The sequence below is a fragment of the Danio rerio genome, chromosome 12, assembly GCF_052040795.2.
Source record: "Danio rerio strain M-AB ecotype USA chromosome 12, GRCz13ab, whole genome shotgun sequence".
In the NCBI taxonomy this organism is placed as follows: domain Eukaryota; kingdom Metazoa; phylum Chordata; class Actinopteri; order Cypriniformes; family Danionidae; genus Danio; species Danio rerio.
This window is the reverse complement of record NC_141032.1, coordinates 35,445,668-35,470,000: the sequence shown is the minus strand read 5'-3', so window position 1 is coordinate 35,470,000 and position 24,333 is coordinate 35,445,668. Positions and strand designations below refer to the sequence as shown.

General features: G+C 34.5%; 1 protein-coding gene across 50 annotated transcripts in view; it reads right to left on the bottom strand.

The window, feature by feature from the left end:
* The window catches only part of rbfox3a (RNA binding fox-1 homolog 3a), an 886,893-nt gene that overhangs the window by 202,262 nt on the left and 660,298 nt on the right, over positions 1-24,333 (bottom strand). For 14 of the 50 annotated variants that reach the window (XM_087276588.1, XM_087276598.1, XM_087276611.1 and 11 more), the window contains exon 1: positions 22,626-22,965. The exons of the other annotated variants lie outside the window; for them this stretch is intronic. In XM_087276588.1, the coding sequence (XP_087132714.1) occupies positions 22,626-22,751 (126 nt within the window). In that variant the 5' untranslated portion in view covers positions 22,752-22,965. Of the gene's footprint in view, positions 1-22,625; positions 22,966-24,333 lie in introns of those variants that run through there. 50 annotated transcript variants of the gene reach the window in all.

Here is a 24,333-nt window from a genome sequence, read left to right as displayed (position 1 = left end):
TTTAAATTAATAAACAAAACGACAAAAACAAAACAAAATAAAACAGAAAAATTGTAAATAAATAAATACACAAATCAATAAATAAAATCATACAAGTACTCAAAACACTACATTTTTGTACTGAAATATATATATATATATATATATATATATATATATATATATATATATATATATATATATATATATATATATATATATCAGTATATACAAATTTCAGTGCTAGAATTTATTGTTTTAGGTACAAAAACCCATATATTAACACAAAGTATCAACACATACCTTAAGAAAACCACTTCCAAATTACACCAACAAAACTGTGATTTATAGTCAGTTTTGATAGGTAAAAAAAAGAGAGGAAACACATTGGCTGTGATCAGTCTCCTACATTACACACAACTCCCTTGAACCTTCAACATCCATTTCTTCACACTCTAAACAATTAAACAAACACATTTTACCAACAACTTCACAAATCCTTCTTTTAATTATAATTTTAATCACTCCTCCCAGACCAATCTCTAACTCCACAAAACACAATGACAACAACCATAAAACCAACCGCGAAGACGCTCAGCACAAGCATTGTACATTCAAACAAACTAATGCCGCAAACCTCAACCACTGTTGTCTCCGAGAAATATTTGCTGGCACGCCTCAGCGGCCTTTAATCTTCCAGGGATCTGATTTTATATTTGTCTTGGGTGGATTTACTCTCTAACTCTGCCTCTGTTTACCCAGTGTAATTGACAAGCCACTTAGAGCAATGGCAAAAGCAAAGTGGGCCTGCATGGCCTCCTCCAGTCTGTCAAACTGAGACTGTATGTTTGTTTAGCATCTGCTATACTCGTGGAAAAGCACAGGGGACATAAGTTTCTCTCCACTGTCTGTTGACCTGTGGCTGACACAATCCGCCTGTCACCGCTTGTAATAAAGGAGGCAGATATTCTCAACTTCGTGCTTCTACTTTTAGTATTCGGAGGGGCGCTGGATGTGTTTTGGCGGCTCTCGTGTGCTACAAATACCTTGACGGAAGTTGACAAGTTAATGAGAACATAAATGTCAAATCCGGTGAGGTGGCGTGATGGAAAATGCAATACTGGAAACAGATTTAATGGGACATTTTTTTGTTAATTGGAAAAAGAATGTTTGTTTAGGTATTTTTGTGGTTGAATCAAACTGAGGTATGGAGAAAAAATATATATTTATATATATTCGGAAACTAGAAATTAATCAGCATTCTGAAATCAAACATTTCAATCACATAAAATATTACAGAAAATTAAACTTTTTTTGCAATTTGCTTAGATTACAAAGGGGATTTTTATTATTACATTATATTATATATTATGATATTATAAAATATTATATACTATCATATTATTTTATACCATATTATTATCAAGTAACAAGTACAAATTGCTTTATTTTACACAAATGTTACTGCTTTTAATGATATGATATATATTAATTGGTCACACTTTACAATAAGGTTCATTAGTTAATGTTAAGTAATGCATTTACTAACATGAACAAAGATTGAACAATACATTTACTACAGTATATATTCATGTTAATAACCGTTAGTTAATGAAAATACAGTTGTTCATTGTTAGTTCAAGTAAACTCATGGTGCATTAACTAATGCTAACAAACACGGACTTGAATGTTTATAATGCATTAGTAAATGTTCAATTATGATTAATAAATGCTGTACAAGTGTTGTTCATGATTAGTTCATGTTAGTAAATGCATTCACTAATGAACCCTATTGTAAAGTATAATTTATACAACAGTTCTTGAATCTGATTGGCTGATAGCCGTGCCAGTAACAGCACTGGTCCAGCCTATAAACCCTTCTCCCTTGTGTATTACTCCGCCCGCATACAGCAACAAGCAGAAGAAACTCGACAGTTTGACACTTTTGAGGCTTTTTTAGTCGAGAAAGTAGTTGTTTAGATTGCAACTATGAAGTTTATTAATAAGGATCGTGCCTATTTTAAAATACTTATAATTTATGAAAGACAGCGTGTTGGCGGCCATTGGCCTGTTTTTGAGCAAAGACGAGTAACGATGTTCGTCCACAAGAGGACAAAAGAGACCGCATAATAAACCCTAAGCAAAATAAAGCATAATTTCAAATTACAGCTGATCAAATAATTGTTAAACAGTTAAATGACCTTCTAAGTCGACCTCTCTCTTTTATAGTGCTGTATTTATACCATAGTAATATTGTGATTTCCCCATAGCAACAGAGAAATACTGGGAGATATCTCTTTAGACTGATGGCATTTCAGCATCATATATCAGCATACCTTGAAGCGGTTGGGGGGTGTGTGTGTGTGTGTGTGGGGGGGGGGGGGGGGGGGGGTCTAGGCGGGGGGGGCGGTAAGTCAAGAGAGGGGGAGGGGGGTGCAAACTGAAAAGCAGGGCGCGGGTATGAAGATGGTTGCGCATTGTGTTTGGTGCGCATAGGGACTACAAACACTTCAGGAGTTTTAAGGGACACAAAACAATACAGGAGATGGGTGGGAGATGGGTCTCACAGGCCTCCCACCAGTGCCGATATACAGCCACATCGCATTGCTATTTGTGTGATATATATTAAATATATATATTTAAACTATTTTTTAAAATAAAGTAAAAAAATAAAAAAAATAATAAAATAAAAATAAAATAATACAGACAATTAAACTCACTTTTTTTGCAGTTACATTTGACTACAAAGATTCAAATTCTATTCTATTCTATTCTATTCTATTCTATTCTATTCTATTCTATTCTATTCTATTCTATTCTATTCTAATCTATTATTCATTCATTTTCTTGTCGGTTTAGTCCCTTTATTAATCCGGGGTCGCCACAGCGAAATGAACCGCCAACTTATCCAGCAAATTTTTTTTTATGCAGCGTATGCCTGTCCAGCCACAACCCATTCACACACACACGCACACACACACACACTCATACACTCATACACTACGGACAATTTAACCTACCCAATTCACCTGTACCACATGTCTTTGGACTGTGGGGGAAACCGGAGCACCCGGAGGAAACCCACACGAACGCAGGGAGAACATGCAAACTCCACACAGAAACACCAACTGAGTCGAGGCTCGAACCAGCGACCTTCTTGCTCTGAGGCGACAGCACTACCTACTGCGCCACAGCTTCGCCCAATATTATATTATATTATATTGTATTTTATTAATATTAAATAAAAATTAGAAATCTTTTTGTTTATTTTTGTCAAATGACAAAGTAAAAATAGTTTATAGCAATTATATGATTTGATAGTGAAATTAAATGTTCATGTTTTTAAGGATAGGTATATAAAATAAAATAAATGTTCTTTTATAATCTTGAAAAATGTTTTACTTTAATATTTACTTTGAAATTTTATACTTGTTTTGAGACAACTGCATCATCATCAAAAAAAAAAAAAACAGCCATGAAAATGCAGTGTGTTTATGGGAAGCTCGTGTGTGCAGCAGTGCAAATAAATAAAACACAAGCGATTCCTTTTTCGTTTGCAAAACGCACCGGTTATTTGTTGCCATCTGCCCCGTAGATGAAAGGTTAAAGTTACAAAGAGGGTCTGATGTTGCATGCCGGTTTTAGTGCCAACCTTGGAATGAGCTTTTGACATCTTGCAACAACAGTTCAATACACATCCAGGGGAGCCTCCATCGGCCCGCGTTTGACGGGGGGGAAGCGGGCAAAAAAAAAAAAAAAAAACAGACGAGCCTTGGCACCTGGTGTCTGAAAGCCAGTGACTGCGCTCAGCTGGAGGGAGGAGTTCTGGCTGATGTAAAAGCTATCTTTGATCTGAATAAAAAGCTGAAGGCTCTGGAAGGGCGCACTTTGCCATTATTCATGGGAACTTCAAAGCCTTCGTAATTAAATTGGAAGAATACCTAACAAAGAAACAGCCACAACGGAAAACTAAAGGAGAGAGAGAAAGAAAGAAGAAAGAAGGAGAACAAATACTGGCGCCAAAGCGAAGCCATGTTGAGCAATGTCTGGAAAGATCCTGAGGGATTTTGGGAAGTGGTGGAGCCCTGGAGCGCATGGATCTGAGGCCCTGTTTACACCTGCTATTAAGATGCGATTTGGTAAATCAGATCACAGATAGACAAGAGAGACACGCTGTCATTTACACTCATCATTTTGACCACTTTTCTGATGAGGGTGGCTCTATGGTTTATGTTTAGGCCTTTTCTGTAAAATGTACTGTAAAAATGTTAAATGAGTAAAATCAGTTAAATATACTTATAAATTGAGTAATGGAAGTAAACATATACATGTAAAATTATTTTATTATATTCAAATTTTTGTACAAGTTCCTAAAACAGCATTTATACAATTTTAAGGCAAGACAATAAGTTAATACACTCTCGAAAATAAAGGTAAAAGAGCTGTCACTGGGGTGTACCTTTTCAAAAGAAACACTATGTATTTAAATGATCCATTGGTACATCAAAAGCTTGTTTTTGTACCTAAACATTTTTGGAGGTACACTTTTGTACTTTCTAGATACCAATATGTAGCCTTGAGGTTACATATTAATAGAGACCCTCAATAGAGACTCAAATGTGTAGCTTTTAAAAAGGTACCACCCTAGTAAAAGCTCTTGTGATTTTTATTTCTGACAGTGTAATTAATCAGGTTTATTTAATAAATTATTCACGTTTCAACTTTATGATTTAAGTTTTTAAATTTTTTACTTAATGTTTTAGTTCAGTTTAAATGATGTATAGTAAGTTTAAGTGACTTGTAAAGTTAATTTAATTCAAGTTAAAACATTTAAAGGCAGCAGAAAAATTTAACAGCGTAGTTAATCAGGGTTTAAAATCTTTTTTTTTTGTTTTAGACGTTTTTTAAAATGTTAATAATGGCAATAAATTATGCACTATTTAATTAAATGTGTGCTAATATGCACAAATGAATTTTAGGCATTTTTTACTTTACATTCAACATCACTTATGTGGGTTTTATGAAGAGAAAATGATAAGCAGAAGTTTTTTGAACCTACAGTATATATATATATATATATATATATATATATATATATATATATATATATATATATATATATATATATATATATTTACAGTCGAAGTCAGAATCATTAGCCCCTCTTTGATTTTTTTTTCTTTTTTTAATATTTCCCAAATTATGTTTAACAGAGCAAGGAAATTTTTACAGTATGTCTGATAATATAATATATATAGATGACCTGTAAAATGTTCACTAGAGAGTAACCTGCTGTTTGAACACATTCAACCGCATTCACATCTTCAACAGCTATCTGATCTGATGTGTTTTTGACTTCCTCTGGATGTGGTTTGCAATAAGTAGCATCATTCACCTGTGATCAGATCAACAAAAATGCATCTTTATGCCAGGTGTAAACAGGGCATGAGAGACCAAACAAATAATCACTGATTCAGGAATGGCCGTACCTCTGTTTGGTCAACCAGATGGATTTGCACCCTGCTAGATACCCCCTTTATGCCCCTTAAAATACCTCCAATCCATCATCTATCCCAGATTTGACCCAATCGATAGGTGGGCTCCCGGTGCTGCCAATGTCAGGGATTTTTTTTCTCCTCCGTCAGAAGTTCTGTGAAGGTAGGAGTGAGGTCGGAAAAGTGTGGCGGAAAGTGCTGAGTCGCCTGCAGCCCACAGACTTTATTCATCTTATCAAATTACAGCCACCTCAATAACCATCTCATGGGATGCGAGACCGAGGAACAAGATTTCTCAATATTTCTAGACCTGTGAGATTTCATGGCTTTTGTGATGAATGGCGAACAAAGAGCGTATGAATGTTGAATAGTGCCAAAAGAGGATGCTGATTCACTAAAGCACTCTACTACAAGCGCAAGCATCATGCATACTGAGCGTATGATTCTCAGATAGTGGTCAGTGGTTTATATACTCAAATATTATACTGATCATTAATATTCTATTTTTGACCCTGGATCACAAATAAGGGTAAATAAGTTTTCCTTTGATGTTTGATTACGTTGTATTTACTTCTTTTTTTTTATACTATAATAAATGGCATTTCATTATTTAAACTTGAATTATCATTAATTATAAGAAGGATTGAAAGAAAGCTGAATATACAGTAGGCTTTCCATTGATGTTTGATTTGATGTGACAGGATATTTGATTGAGATACTATTTGTCTAAATACATTATTTATCTAAATACGAGATACTATTGTCCGAATTACTGTAAGTGCTTAGCAATGCACATTTGATATATTCACGGAGGAAACTTATTCATGGAAGATAATTTTTCTTTATTATACAAGTTATTTTATTATGCAAATATTATTATTATATATAGAAGATTTAAAAGAAAGCCGAATATATAAGCTTTCCATTGATGTTTGGTTGGTGTGACAAGATATTTGATCGAGATAATATTTGAACATTTAGAACAAAACAACAACTTACCTATAAAGTTGTCCAAATTAAGTGCTTAGCAATGCACATTTGATATATTACGGGGGGAAACTTATTCATGGAAGATGATATTTATTTAAAATACAAATGATTTTATTATACAAATTATTATTATATATATAGAAGGATTGAAAGAAAGCTGAATATATAAGCTTTCGATTGATGTTTGATTTGTTGTGACAAGATATTTGATCGGGATAATATTTGAACATTTAGAACAAAACAACAACTCACCTTTAAAGTTGTCCAAATTTAGTGCTTAGCGATACACATTTGATTTATTTAGAGAGGAAACCTCATGGAAGATGATATTTAATTAATATGCAAATTATTTTAGTATACAAAATATTGTTATCATATATATAGAATGATTGAAGGAAAGCTTAATACAGTATAAGCTTTCCATTGATGTTTGATGTGTTTTAACAGGATATTTGATCAAGATACTTTTTAAAAGTTACTATTTAGAACCAAACAACAACTCCCCTTTAAAGTTGTCCAAATTAAGTGCTTAGCAATGCACATTTGATGTATTTAGGGAGAAAACGTATTCATTTAAAATTATATTTACTTAATATACAAATTATTTTTTGCAATGAAATGAAAATCAATCATTTTGACTGTACAGCATACAATGTTGTATATACAACAGTTCTGTCTGGTTTTCGGATCTGATTGGCTGATATTAAAGTAATATCAGAACTCTTGCAGCCTCTTCACCCTTGTGTATTACTCCACCCGAGTGGCAAGTGAAGGACTACAGTTTGACAAATATTGCAGCTGGTGGACAACGTAATGTACTTTAGAGAGTTTTTTAGATAAGATTGTAGGTGTTTACACTGAATCTATGCACTTTATTTATAAGGACATTGCCTATTCTTAATAATTATAATTTTAGAGATGCAGTTTGTCAGCATTCATCAGCCTGTAATACTGAGCAAAGCAAAAACGTTTGACATTCTGCAGCAAGATGGCAACAGAGACCACATAATAAGCCCTTAGAGAAGAAAAAATGCAGCGTAAATTCAAACTACAGCTGATTAAATCATTATAAAACAGGTAAGTGACTTTATAAGTCCATCACTTTCTTCTGTATGTTGTAGTGCTGTATTTATACCATAATAATCTGGTAGTGTGTCTAGTAGTGTTTGCTTTGACTTTTTCGGGGGTAATTATTGTGATATACCGAATGAAACAGAACTGGGAAATGTCTCTAGACTGATGGCTTTCCATGTCGTTTGATATCACTTTCGATATTACACTAGAGAATCATTCAAATACTAGCACTAAAGTGACATTTGTGAAGTAGCAATAGTTTCTGCTAATCTGACATTAGCTGCAGATGTGAATGAATGGCGAAAGAAAGTAGTTTCTCTTACAAAAGAATTTTTAGACTCTCCATGTTCATGTCTCTCCATTTTCTTTTTTATATACACGATTTTGAACTCTAGTATAAACACAATACAAAACTCATAACAGTAAATAAAAGAAAAATAAATGAATGTAAACTAAATAAAAATAATGAATAAAATAATTGTTGTTATTACATTATTATAGATGAATAAATAATAATAATGTATTATTATTGTAACAGAAATTATGCTGATGTTGTGAATTCTTTAAAAATATTGTAAAAAGATACAAAATATTCACAGTATCCTGATCTGACCTTTCAAACTGAGTCAGTGATATTTACCAATATTGAATAAAACAATTCATTTAAATGCTACGCTGTGAACCACATTTTTAGGTTGCTAGACAAGGCATTTTTTTACATTTCCACATTCATAAAACAATGTGTGTGTTCTGTCGGGATGCTTTTCTCTCAAGTTCAGTGAGAACAGCTCGAGCGATTAGGGTAATTACTTATGACAGAAGACGCGGAGCAGCCAGCATCCAAAACATCCCTCTGCCCGGCCTGTTTTCATTGCACCACATCTCACTCACACACACACACAATACTACTGATCAACCTCAACAGCAATCATCTTAATTTCCAATTATCCCAATTAATGTATGCAAATGGGGTTAATTCGAACTTATTGAAATCGTTTCGAAAGCTGTGCTATCAGCGAGCAGCTCCATCAATTAACATCAATATTTGTCTTGCATTTATTATTTAATTTTCCCATGGTAATGGCCACAATTAGCAGTAATTAAGAGCTTCCGTATGCGAGAGAAACCGAGGCTGTTGATTAGAAGCGTATTGAAAGGTGCCAAAGCTGGATCAAGCTCCTCAGGGGGAAATGAGAGAGAGGAAAAAAGGGGGCAAATTTAATCAAGAGTTTTTAAAATGGAGCAACATGAAACCTTTTGAGAGAGAGAGAAAAAACACACACACACACATACTGATAGCAAATATTTCTAGTCTTTTGAGGGGGGTGATTACTTTTGAACACAAAGGCATTGCATTACAATGCATAAAATGTTTTGTGACATATATACAAAACGGAGTTTCGACAATCAATTTGGAGCAGTCACAAAGGAGGCGTGCATTTCATTAAATTTTCTGCTTTCTTTGTTTCTCTGTGGTACGCAATGAAAGGCTCTGTTAATCAGAAGCATATGTTGGATTATTTATTGCAAGCATGATAATGTCATTATTGTGCATGCAGGGCCACAGGGACCGAATCGCTTTTGCTGTGCGTGTGTAGAACGGCACGCAGATAATGCATTCAGCAGAATTACACTAATACCAGCAAACATAAAAATCCGTTGAACAAAAAAAAAAAGTGAATCGTTTCTGCTAGCTGGCCCTTTAGGTTAATACTACTGTGCCTAACAGCAGGTAGAGACACCCGAACGAAATGAAAATATATTGCAATTAGAGTCAGATTGATTAATAGGCAGCCCAATATTAAACTATGCTTGACTAAGCTATACATAATTCACCAACCGTGTTACCTGAGTATTGGACTGAAAATGGCTGCAGGGTTTATGTAGTGCTAATTGTTCAGCAGGTGAGAGTCTGCACTAACAACACTGTATTACCCTTTGGAAAGCTTGGATATGAACTCATTCACTTACAAACCGAGAGAGTACAGCCTTGCTAACTAAAAAAAGGGGTTGTAAATATGTGGAGGTGTTAGCAATCTGAAAGCACTAAGGGTAAAGGTGAAGTAAAAAAATGTCCAGAGTTGGACTGTTTTTTTTGTTTTTTTTGTTACCTCCCTACTGTTCTTTTGATCTCACTAATTTAACTGATCAATTAAAAAAGAGTCTACATTAACCGATTCAAATGATCTTTTCAGAGTCTCCAGAAAATGTAAAACTGATCCTATGGGAAATGAAAGTTACTAATGCCAGGTTTTTGTATTTTTGAATGAAGGGGTTTGACAGACTCACCCCCTACTGACAAAGTCTAGAATTCGACCTCTATATGAGCTCATTTATCCCATGTCTGACATTATACTATCACAAATTGTAAAAATAACCGATAGTAGAAGGCTCTAAGCCAAGTTAAATTGTTAATTATACAAATTCTGAATGAAAAAAATGAGCTGGCCAGATTTTTACCAACAGGTTGCAGTTTTTAATATGTTTTTAGTTGGTTTGTAAAAAAGTTTAAACTGATTCCTAATGATTTTTTTTCTTATGCATGAAAGTAAATTTGTATTTTAAAAAAAAGTCGTTTTTTCATACTTTCAAAACTATTCAAAATTGTTCATTAAAGTTTCTAATCTCAAGATGATGTATAAAACTGTAACACATTTTTAAATGCACAATAAAACTTTTTAATTGCACATTTCTAAACAAACACTTTGTGGTAAAATGGTATGGTAAGCACTTACATACAAATATTTTAGTTGCGTCAAAAAGTGCAGCTATGATCACCATGTGACAAGCGAATGCAGCGAAGATAAATGCTTAAAATGTCACTAAAATGCAGTATTTGAACCTCATAATTTGATACACATTGAAGAGCATAACTGCAAAAAGCTCCACTTTTTGAGAATAAAAGATCTACCCTGTTCAATAGGCTGGCTACGGGCCTGCATTTATTGTCAGCACACATTTACACATACAGTAGCATTTTGTTTTTACTTCTTTTTTACACATACTAAATGGAATTATGTACAATTATTAATGGTAATACAATTAATACAATTATTAATGGTATTAGCCCCCCGTTTATTTGTTTTCTCCAATTTCTATTTAATGGAGAGATTTTTTTCCAACACATTTCTAAACATAACAGTTTTAATAACTCATTTCTAATAACTCATTTACTTTATCTTTGCCATGATGACAGTAAATAATATTTTACTAGTTATTTTTCAATACACTATTATACAGCTTAAAGTGACATGAAGGTTTAACTAGGTTAATAAGGTTAACTAGACAGGATAGGGTAATTAGGCAAGTCATTGTATAACAAAAGTTTGTTCGGTAGGCTATCGAAAAATAAATATAGCTTAAAGGGGCTAATCCTTTTGACCTTAAAATGCTCTTACATTTTTTAAAAACTTTTATTGTAGCTGAAATAAAACAAATAAGAGTTTCTCCAGAAGAAAAAATCTTATCAGACATACTGTACTGTGAAAATGTCCTTGCTTTGTTAAACATCATTTGGAAAATTCAAAGGGGGGCTAAAAATTTTGACTTCAACTGTATCTAAAGGGATAGTTCACCAAAAAGAAAACATAACATCCCACCACTTATCCACCCACAGGTGGTTCTTAACTTTTATTAGTATTCTTACTAATAAATGTATCCTAATCTAATATAAGAATTATACATTTCTATATAAGTTTAAGTATCCGTATACTAACAGTAAAAAAGAAGATATTTTGAATGATGTTAGAAACCTGTAACTATTGACTTCCATACTAAGAAAAACAAATGAATGTCAATGGTTACAGGTTTCTAACCTTTTTCAAAATATCTTCTTTTGTGTTTAACAGAAGAAAGAAACTCACAAACGTTTAAAACGAGTAAAGGGTGACAGAATTTCAGGTTAGGGTGAACTAAATCCCTTAATGCACATTGAAAAATCAAGTACATTTGTACTTTTACTCAAGCAAAACTGAAATGAGCACTTTAAGGTTTTACTAGTCTAATATTTTCTCAGGCTCAAAATACTAAATACTTGAGTAAAAATAGTTTTACTCAAATACCTGATTTGTGTATTTCATCCACCACTGCAAATGACCATCACCGAGGTACAAATTCTGCATCAGATTGTTGTCATGTTTGACAGCTCTCTGATGTGCGTCGCTAACGCTAAGGTAATTACCTCACTAGCGCTATCTAAGCAGCGCAACCTTCTGAATGTCAGGTTGAAGACCTCGTCGTAGCGTCGCCGATCCTTACCTCCTGTAGACACTACATGTGCTAATTAAAAACACGTTTTCACGCTAACCTTTAAAATGCTAACCCCTGCTTTAATGGCCTTTCAATAGCGTGCTACCTGTGCTAGCGGGGCTGTGCACCTATGTCGATCCTCACCTCACCTTTACATAGCACGCTTTCAATTAGAGATAGTGAGAAGGAGAGCGAAAGAGGGGGGAAAAGAAATGACTAGTGTCTCATTTTTATGTGAGCGGAGACTTGAGGGGAGCTGTCTATAGGCCCTTAATTTACGGCGGAGCAAAAGTGGCTAAGCAGATGGAGACAGATACAGTGGGACAAGAACTTCTCGCACACACACACGCACACACAGCGCACGCAGCTTCTGTCGTAAATTATGCTGAGCAGTGGAGAATTTATGGGGCACAAATATCTCAGTACCAGCCTATCATTTCCTAAGCACTGTCAGTGTAATTCTTTCCTTGCCTGTCTAAACACACAGATAAAGCCGGTCTTGACTACAGCAGAGACTGAGAAGAGACAGATAGACATGGTTAGGGATGGGGGAGGAGGGGGGAAAATAACCATGTGGAGAGGAAGCGTTGTATGTTCGCTATAGCGTGTTAAAGAGGACGTTTAAATTCACATATCACATATGCGGCTGTGAAGCGTTACTGCCGATGTGTTTGTCTATAATGGAATACTCTGGTTTAGGTACAAGGTAAGCTCGAATTCACTTGAGGCATTATGTTGACTAATATCTTTTAAATGTTTTTTTTTTTAGTGAGGCAGGTGTAATGGAAATTATAATGTCTGTGAGTGTTACAATACTTGATAGTGCTAGTAGTGCAGCCACAAGTTGCAAATAGAGTGTGTTTATTTGATAATGTGTTCATTTTTGAATGATGGTGACTGATAAGAAATGCAGCTTTGCCATCATAGAATTGCAATCTATCTTAAAATGAATATATAGAAATAGTTTTTAAAAATGTAAATTTCATTTTGAAGTATTTTTATTGCTTATTGGTTGAATAAATGCAGGAACAATAAATAAAATAAATATTATTAAAATAATGTTTATTAATTTAATTTTTATTTTAATTAAAACATATATTTTTAATTAATAATAAATATTTATAATGAATATAAATAAATAAATTACATTTTAAAAATATAATAAAAAATAAATAAATAAATAAAAATTAAAGTAAAATAAAATAAATAAATAAAATAAAATAAAAAATAAAATATATAATACAATACAATAAAATACAACAAAAAATTAAATAAAATAAAATAACAAATAAAAGAAAAGAAAAAGAAAAAAATAATGTTATCAAATAAAAATTTAAATAATGTTGTTAATAAAATTGCATTTTATTTCTAAAAATAATTGTCCTATTATAAATGCCTCATCATCCTCTTCATTATCAGCATCCTCCCGTGCAAAATGCTCTCCCTATTGACCTCAACAAATCAAATGAAGTATATATCTTTAAAAACTTTTAGTACATAAAAGAGTAAACACAAAACCAAACCTTGAAAAGCAGAAAAACAACTGAGTGAACCACCAAAAAAAAGTGAAAAAGCCACTTTTAAGTATTCTTCTCATACGTACCAAAGACTCCACAGAAGCCAAAGGGTCCGTACACCCAATAAAAAGAGCCTCGCTCAACAAACTAGGTATGGCTGCGAGAAAAGAGAATGTTTTGAACCAGTACAGCAAAGAAACAGCGAAGGAGATGAAGGGGTGGCATTATAAATTCAGCTCTAACTTTACAATGTGAGAGATATACTCCGGCTGAACCAGCGCCGAGATTTCAGGGCTTATATAGGCTTAATGGGAAAGGTGGTCGGGGTTGGCGTTTGCCGTGTGCCCTCTTGCTACCCTCCAACTCCTGGCCATGAGCAGCGTGCAAAATACAGACTTCTTGGAGAAAACGGCATCCAATTTACACAGCTATTCTCCTTTCTCTCGCTCGCAAAGGAGATGAAGTGCTTTCCGTTTCTGCTAAGCAAATGAAAAAACTACCCCATACACCTAATTAGCTCGTCTTGGAGGCGCAACAGAGAAGATACTGCAGTTAGATTGGCTCAAAAAGTGGCTGATTTGAGTTGATCTGGGGGAGGATGATCAGAACAGGCCGTCTTCAGTGAGGATGGTGGGCTCTGCGCTGCATAAGTGATTAAAAGAAACATAAAACGAGTGTGGATACTTTGCTGAAAAATGTAGCTTTTTAAAATGCGTAATATGAATCCTTAAATGTTGTGTGGTATAAATTAGGCAGTTTAGGATATTAATAGTTGCGAAATAAAATATCAGTGTAGAAAAGTGTTAATAATGAACTCAACCTTCTAAACACATGCTGTTTTAATAATAATAATAATAATAATAATAACACTTACTGTTTAGATGCTTAAACATTTAGACAATTAATTGGATAATTAAATTAATGAATTAGACATAATTTGTATAATATTGATTTGTATAACATTGATTTGTATAATAATAATAATAATAATAATAATAATAATAATAATAATAATAATAATAATAAGAAAGAAAAAAATAATTGAATAAATAAATAACCCCTTCACTGTCTGGATGCTCAAAAAATTCTGATATAATTAACTAGATAATGAAATTATTGAAATAGACATGATTTGTATAATAATAATAAAAAATTATAATAATACAGTACCAATAATAATAATAATAATAATAATAATAATAATAATAATAATAATAATAATAATAATAATAATAATACAGTGCCAATAATAGTAATAATAAATAAATAAATAAATAAATAAATAAATAAATAATACAGTACCAATACTACTACTACTACTACTACTACTACTATTACTATTACTAATAATGAAAATAATGCAGTACTAATAGTAGCAATAAAAAAATAAAATAAATAAATAAATAAAACTCAAAAAAAGAAAGAAAAAAATAATATTAAATAAGATTTTACTGTTTGGATGCTCAAAATTTTAGATATGAATAATTAAATTAATAAATTTGACATGATTTCAACATGGAAATCCATCTGAAATAAAAAAAAAAAACTGTGTAAAAAGTTTTTAATAAAATGTAACAATAATAATTGTGTAATTTATGATTTTCACATTGAACCTTGGAAATCTGATCCATTAAAATTGATGTATTTAATATTTAATTTCAACATCAACCTTCTAAACTGTGCGCTAAACTTTCAAACTTATTTTTTGGCTGCTCAAAAATAAACAGCCTACTCCAACAACAATAACGATCCACACTGTAAACCGTGCATACTTGAAATAAACCTGATGGACATTTATAAGACGTGATTAAGTCACATTTAATGGGTGGCCCTCGTCACATTCAACATTCCCATTTGTCCCCTATACGACTGTACAATTTGCATGAATAAAAGACATTAGCAAATGTAATACCAAAAAAATCTCCCCGGACATGACAGTTACACAAGAAACTAAAGCACTTTGCATGTCGCTCTGCTAAATGGCTAAAGCATAAATCATTTATAATACATGCACTGGTCAGAACCACCCTCACTCTACATGAAAAAAAAAACAGTATTTATGCATTCCAAGCAAATAAAACACCAATAATTTTGACTTTTGCAGAACATCTTCACTAATGCACGCATAACTAACTAAATACACTCCAGCCTAAAGTTTTCCAAGCATCACAGGGCCTTCAGAGATTTATTAGGACCCACCCAATGGATCCAGAACACCCTAGAGGACCCAAGCCTTCCCATCCTTCTCACCTCCAGAGGATAACCGTGCTGCAGAGCCAGTGGCGGCCCAGCGTGCATTGCAGCAAAGCACAGAAACATCAATACGATGCTCACTCTCAACACTGGGGCTTGTGAGGAACATCAAACCATCTGCAGACATACAGAGATCTAATGCAGACACGCTCTGAGGTTTGCCTCTTAATTCCACTCAAAGCAAACACGATGACACAAGGTTAGGTGGAGTTTGAAAACTTCTGCTTATGTAACAATCAATTCGGAGGATTTGAAAGCGGTGGATCATCGGTTTGTGCAATCAATGAAAATAATTATTTTATATAAATATTTAATATTTATTCTTTTTCAAATATTTCTCAAGTGATATTTAATGGATTAAGGACATTTTCACAGTATTTCCTATATTCTTTTTTTTTTCTTATGAAGAAAGTTTTATCTGTATTAATTTGGCTAAATTAAGCCTGTTTTTTTTTTCAAACCATTTTGAGTTCAATATTATTAATATTAAGCAATTTTCTTATCTTTTAAAATATTATGCGCTGTCATCATGATAAATATAAAAATTATTAGCACTTAGTAGTTAAAACTATTATGTTTAGAAATGTGTTGAAATAACTTCTAACCGTTAAACAAAAATTGGGGAAAAATTGAACAGGAAGATTATTAATTCTGACCTCAACTGTGCACGTGTAAAAGATGATGGTGTCAGCATTAAATAAAATGTGCAACAGTCATTTTATTTATTTAAAAAGTTCTGTAAATAAAATCCTATTAATGAAATTAAATTATTCTTGTTTAAAATATGCCGGACAATATTTTTTTCTGTATAAATTGTTACACTTAAATTTTTTTAATGGGTGTTTTTTGTAAAACATGCAACAAATAAATGACAGTGAAAACTAAAATTAAACGGAACACATTCTAATAATAACAATAATACTAATAATACTAATAATAATAATAATAACAATATATATATATATATATATATATATATATATATATATATATATATATATATATATATATATATATATATATATATATTTAAACTTTTAATGCTTTATTGAGGGAAAACCCCTTTTTGTATTAATTTTTATTATTTTTTATTCATTTATTTAATACAAATAATAGTATTTATCATCAAATAATTAAGCTGAAGTATTATTTAAGCAAACAAAAAAGACTGCAATTCAATTTAAATACAATTAACATTACTACAATAACTTAATAAACACATGTTTTGAGTGACTTAAGATCTAAAGATGCCAAAACTAGGCCCTGCGGGCCAAAAGTTGGCCCATGGTAACCTTTGATTTGGCCCGCCAGCCTATCTGAAAAGAGAGGGAGAACGATGGGGATGGTATGGAGATTGTAATTTCAAATTTAATGTAACTGTAACCTTTTATGTGTTTATTTTATTGTAAAATTACAAAAACAGCTAACTGAAAGTATTTTTAAATAAATTAGGAAATTATCCATTGAAAACTTTAATGTAAAATAGTTTAGTATATTTATCTTCGGCCCACGGCTCTCAATGATCTTTGTTTTTTGGCCCTTCATACAGTGCGAAAAAGTTTGGGCACCCTTGATCTAAACCACGACAGGCCATTTCATAGCTAAATCTAAAAATGTGAAACATGATTAAACAATAAACAGAAAAATCTAAAGCATTGACTCATATGGTTAATCATCAGCTCAGAGGAAGAAAAAAAAAAAGGAGCTTCGAGTAAAATGACTAATTTCTCTTGTGCGCCCAATTATGGAGGAAGATAAATATAGGGATGCCTAAATAGATGCCGATGCGGTGGCCTAATAAATAACAATACAATGCATCATTAACACCAGGGCACAGTGAAGGAGAGGACTTTGGTGAATTAGCTGCTTCAACTAAACAATGCAGTGTGAAAATTCAAAGAAACTTTTTTTGTTGTCGATTGTGCTGATGCCATTTAAAACAACATAATTGTGCCTCTGATTAAATCGCCAGCACAGACCACAAATACTTTATAACATTACAACCAAATCCATTCAAGCACTGAAGTCATTTTTTTGGGTTTTATTTCAGAAACCAGATGCCTGGAATTGATTAGCATGAAACAATAACGGAAAAAGGTCCTAACTGCACCCGAATACAGAACTAAATCACACTTCATATTCATGCATTCAAAGTGGATTCCTTCAAATTTGAGATTGATAAACGTTGCAACACTGCTGGTAGTATAATCAATAATTTAATGAATCTGATAGAAACAACATTTCAGGGAGATGCAAAGCACGTCACATAACAGAGAAAACCTACTGAGAGAGTTTCAATTTATAGAATTAAATATAAAAATGCTACGTTCACTTCACATCACTGATCATTCAAATATGTGTATGCGTTGCACATATAGTACTACAACGCTCTATAATAGATAGTAGAGAGTCTAGTTTGTGTGTTTCAAATATCTGATCATGGTAAGCAGTGGAGAATGAGCTAAGGGAGAAAAAGAAAGTGCTTCAACAACTCCCTATAGCCTATGTATAACTTACACACTAGCCCACCTGTCCAATTCTATCCCAGCATTCGCATTGCTCTCAATCCCTTCTCATTCATACATTTAATTTCCCTACACCTCTCCTTAATGTTTAGAATTTAATATAAATATGCTACGTTCACTTCACATCAATGATCATTCAAACAGATGTGTGTGTTGCACCACAGTACTACGATGTTCTATAATAAAGTGTAGAGACTCCAGTTTGCGTGTGTGTTTTAAATATCTGATCATGGTAAGCAGTGGAAAATGAGCTAAGGGAGAAAAAGAAAGTGTTTCAACAACAACCTGTAAATATAACCTACAAACTAGCACCTGTTCAATTCTATTCCAGTATCCGCATTGCTCTCAATCCCTTCTCATTCATATACTTAACTTCCCTACAACTCTCCTTAATGTTTAGAATTTAATATAAACATGCAATGCTCATTTCACATCAATGATCATTCAAATATGTGTGTGTGTGTGTGTATTGCACCACAGTACTACGATGCTCTTTAATAGAATGTGGAGGGTCCATATTGCATGTGTTTCAACTATCTGATCATGATAAGCCGTAAAGAATCAGCTAGGAGAGAAAAAGTAAGTGCTTTAACAACTACCTGTATGTATAACTTACACACTAGCACACCCGTCTATTTCTATCCCAGCATTTGCATTGCTCTCAACCCCTTCTCATTCATAGATTTAATTTCCCTACACCTCTCCTTAATGTTTAGAAATTTATTTAAATATGCTACATTCACTTCACACCAATGGTCATTTAAATACTATATGTATGTGTGTATGTGTGTTGCACCACAGTACTACGGTGCTCTAACAGAGAGTGTAGAGAGTCTAGTTTGCATGTTTCAAATATCTGATCACGGTAAGTAGTGGAGAATGAGCTAGGAGAGAAAAAGAAAGTGCTTAAACAACCCCCTATATGTATAATTATACACTAGCCCTATAATATTCCAGCATTTGCGTTGCTTTTAACCCCTTTTCATTCATAGATTTCATTTCCCTACATCTCTCCTTAATGTTTAGAAGTTAATTTAAATATGCTACATTCACTTCACACCAATGATCATTCAAATATGTATGTGTGTGTGTTGCACCACTGTACTACGATGCTCTAATATAGATTGTAGAGAGTCTAGTTTGCGTGGTTCAAATATCTGATCATGGTAAGTCGTGGAGAATGAGCTAAGAGAGAAAAATAAGGTGTTTTAACAACTCCCTGTATGTTTTATTATACACTAGCCCTATTATATCCCAGCATTCGCATTGCTCTTAATCCCTCGCTATTCCCTATTTAATTTCCCTACACCTCTCCTTAATGTTTAGAATTTAATATAAATATGCTATGCTCATTTCACATCAAGGATTATTCAAATATATGTGTGTGTTGCACTGCGATGCTCTATAATAACCATCTTTTAATCTCAAGAAAATCTAAAGTTTGCTTTGATTAGTGGTCACTGACGTCAATATAACTAGTTGGTAAAACACGTACGCACCAATCAAATCTGAGCAAAACTAATTCTGCCCAGGCTGACATAAAAGATTCATGCATTTCAATTGAAGCGCAATCCCACCTGGAACTACTATAGCTCATTAATTTAATCTTATCAGATGTGCTTAAGAGTAGAAGCAGGCTAACTACAATACCGTTAGCAAAACAATTACCTATTGATATGCTGTATTGATACACCCGGCCATACAGATTCATCCTCATTGCGGCTGTCGTTACTTTCCACCGCACAAACCCAGAGTGTTTCAACTAACATCTGCTTGAGACGTCAGCTGATCTGCGCTCCCTGGGGTTTGACTTCCATTTCCAACCCATTATGTCATCGGCTATCGACGAGCCGGAGTGTAGAGAGTCCAGTTTGCTTGCGTGTGTGTGTGTGTTTCAAATATCTGCTCATGGTAAGGAGTGGAGAATGATATGGGAGAGAAAAAGAAAAGTGCTTCAACCACTCCCTATGTATAACTTACACGCCTGCCCAATTATATCCCAGCGTTCGCATTCGCTCTCAATCCCTTCTCATTCATAGATTTCATTTTCCTGCACCTCTCCTTAATGTTTCCATCCTTGTTATTCCAGCTCCCTCTTCTCTGGCGGATTTTCAAAGCCCTTTCTCAATAGCTCTAGACCACCTGCAAGCTTTTGTGCTGACAATTCAACATGTGAAACACACACACACATGCACACACGCACATTTTATGTGTGTGTGTGCGCATTTCGGAGTTATACTTGCAAAATGACTTCGACCACTGCTAGAAATGACTAAAAACTCACAGGAGAATATGCTTGTAATATTCAGCTCCATGGCTCAGGAGAAAATCATACAATAGCGAGAATTGTTTAACTATCCTGAGCATGGGTAAAGATTTTCGGTCCTCTAGGGAGAGAGAGATGCTTGCACAAGCAGATTTACTGCTCCGTATTGACTCAAGACTTGAGAACCAGCCTCTGCCGCAATAAAAGGAGAGGGAGGGAATCTTATCCAGCCAAATTTAAATTAAATGTAGATAGAGGTCACGTTTTGTGAAAAAAAAAAAAGAAAAATGAGAGAAGAGTGTAAAAGAGAATTTTCTTTTATATCTTTTTTTTTTAACAGCTCACTTGACATCGGTGTCTGACAAATCCTTTTTGTATTTTCAACAGCAGACTGTATGAAGACCGTGGTTTGATGTTTAAATGAGGTTACAGAGCAAGCTGCTGAAGAAGAAACATGTTCAGCCTCTGCAATTGTTTTGCTCGCAGAGTTAAAAAACACACTGTTTGCTTGGGGAAAAAAAAGGAAAAGAAGCTGCACCATAATGCTACGGCTGAAACTTTTTGCTGTTAAACGGAAAACAAAAGCTGTTCGGATCCCTGGTTAATTCCTAATCCAATGAAAACAGACAGTAATGCAGCTAAACAGCATTTACCAGTGTTAGTGCATACAGGCGGCCGCCAAAACACATTGTACACAAACACACACACATTGACTTCACAGACATGCTGTACAATGTGTGGACTTAACGAAGAAATAGTGTGTGTAAAGAAAGACTTGCTAAATAAAATTTGTTATGTAAAAAACAACACTACACAATACACTGCACACTTTGGAGTATAGTTTTTCCTAAAATATTAGACTTGTGTGAGACTATTAACTGACTACGATCACTTTTTCTATAGTACACTTTCTTTTGAGCTTTTTTTTTTAAACGCAGTAACTATGTGTAATTTTTTTGGGACATATATTTTAGTTTAGGATGAGGCACAGGTGAGGAATATGACAGAAAGAACAAAGACAAGAAACAAATCTACAAGATGTGACGTGCCGTGTGTGGCTAACATTTCAGCAGGTGAATAAAAGCAAAAAGAAGGAATAAAGAATGGGATCCATCAGAATCCCTGAGGGTGCGATAACTCTTTCTGAATCTGTCTGTATTATTTGGGAGTGAGTCATACTAAATTTGATAGATGAGAACAAGTCTGCATTTCCCTCCTTCAATTTTTTCCTCCTAACTCTCCTAGCTTCAGTAAAAAAATCTGAAATTGCTACAGTAACTGAAACAAATTCCTACAAGCATCTCGAATTCAACGAGCCCGTTATGACAGATATTTGAAAGACATTTCTCACAGCTAATCAATTACGGCAGTACACAAAAACAAGCCCTGACACCTTGTCGATGACATCTGTTCAAAATCAGATGAGGAATTATGAGGACGCTGCAAGCATTTACAGGAGGAATTCTTAAATACGCCTTATTTGTATGCACAGACACACATGTACACACACAGAGCGAACGGCGTTGGGACAGCAGAGGCCTGGACAGCTGGTGTTGTGTGTGTGTTTGCCGGGACAGCGACTGTTAAGGTGATGAGTGAGGAGCGATTTGGTAGCAGCATGAGGCAGGTTATCTCTCAACAGCCTTATCATTCTTTATATCTGAGCAATAACACACCGTCTAGAGGAAAGCAGCAGCCTGCCATCGCACACGCCGCCTGTAGTAAAGCGCACACGCGCGGCCAAAAACAATCACCGCAGCCCCTCACGTGCCACACAATTTTCCAAGCACCTTCAGAAAAGTCAGCCAACCCCCATTTACTAGAGCCGACTAATTTGGTGACATCTGTCAACATTCGGACAGTCGTTTAACAATCTGCAAGTTCTGAAACACACTTGATGTGGTTGAAATAAGAAACGTGTGAATTGGTAAATGCCAAAAATGTGTTTTTATATTTATAAAAAAAAACAAAAGGCATATTTTTGTAAATAAAACACTTGCGCAACTGACAACAAAAAAGTTACTATACTATCTACGACACACACACACAAAAAACATCATACTGTACAAAAACTAAAGTCACACTCCTAAGAAAAGTCACAGCATGAATGAAAAGATGCCAAGAGAGAAGGGATGACCCCTGCCGAGGGCTTTGAGGGAGGAGGGATATGAGAAGGAGGGGGTGAACACAATGCTAGCACGTGTCACCCGCAAGTAGCAGAAGAAGAAGAAGAAAAAGAAAGAGCGAGCGCAAGACTGAGGGACGGGGATTGCCTTACCTCGGGTAGGTAGAGGAACGCAGGGGGACACTGGAGAGAGTGAGTTAGCATCCCTGAGCCGGAGAGCAGAAGACAGCCTGTGTTGGCCATTGAGCACAGCATGTGGTAGCGGGACGTTTTGCGCATTAAGCTGGGAGATCCTCTCTCTCTATCTCTCCCTCGCTTTCTTTCTCTCTCTCTCTCTCTCTGAAACCCTCACTCCTTCTTTGTTTTACAGCAGAAGTCTTTCAGATTCTGTCTTTGCTCTTCTGTCTGTGGACTGTCTCTTGCTCTGTGCTGTTCTGGAGGTGGGCTGAACGCGGGGCGTGCGAGTCGTCTGAATGGTCCTGGGCCCTCTGTCATCAAGGCTCGGCTGCGCACTTTCACTTACACTCTTACACACATGCACACACACACACATACGGAAGCCAATGTAAGCCCTCGGAGAGAGAAAAGGGGAGGTTCTGCTAGAGCGAGAGGGAGAGCAGGAGGAGGAAGGGAGCGATGCTGAGAGGGAGGAGGCTGGAGCTCCCGGGGGGATTCAAAGATCAAACAGACCCACTGTAGAAAATGAAGGGAATGTATAATGACATCACAACAGCTGATCTCGCCCATTAATTGCCGATCTCCGAAGCTGATTGAGAGCCTTTTTTGGGGATTCCACTTAACACCAAAATTTCAGGTGTATCTTTGGATATTACGCGATTATAAATAAACAATTAGTCGAATTAAATGTAATAGCCACCCATGCCAGAATCATGTGCCGAGGCTACGGCAGCTTTGGGTTGGACTGGGATATGTGTTGGGTTCATTTAGGGTCTTTAGGGGGTTGATCTGTTTCCCTTTGGATGCAGACGCACCAGATGTGCCCCCATTATGGGAAAGCAAACCCCCACTGATGCAGCACACTACAGCCGCCAAACACAACCACGCAAACCCATCCACAACGTCCTTTGGTGGACCTCTAGTATGCTCTTTTTCAGTTTGGTGGGAAATATATGGAATGAGGTACAAGAGATGCGGTGGAGGAGAGAAGCAAAGCCGCAATTCACTTTTGTTTTGATTTTAACATAAAAAACTCCTGACCTTTACTCCTGATTTATTGATCTCTCAGGTAAGAGTTATAATCGCTGGTTTGTACACTAAGTCTGTTTTATGGTTTACTTAGTAATTAAACAGTAAATTATCTTCCAGGCACTGTAAATTTCTGTTGGAAGCGAAACTTTTCAGAAGCTGAATGTCTATGAAAGACCAATGTTTTGCACAATTAGTATCCTTTTCATATTATATGTACTTACAGTACTGAAGTAACAATGTATATTCAGAAGAAATATATACACTGTAAAAACAATCTGTTATTTTTTGACGTAAAATATTTTAAAAACGTAAACGCAGTTAAGTTACAGAAATGTACTGTAAAATAACAGACATTATATGACAGAAATTTCCTTAAATTAAAATTTCCGGTGCATTTCTGTCCTTTACCGTCTGTTATTTTACTTGTAAATTTCTGTAATTTAACGCTTTTTTTTTTTTTTTTGAATATTTATGAAAAAACAATGTTTTGGACATTTATACCTTATTTAGTGAAATCACTAATAAAATTAAATACACGTTTTGAAGTAAACAAAGGCTATTACTGTTAATAAAAATAATGCAATGTTTTATTTAACAGTATCCTTTTCACATTTCATGTACTTACTTTCGTAATAACATATATTCAAAAGAA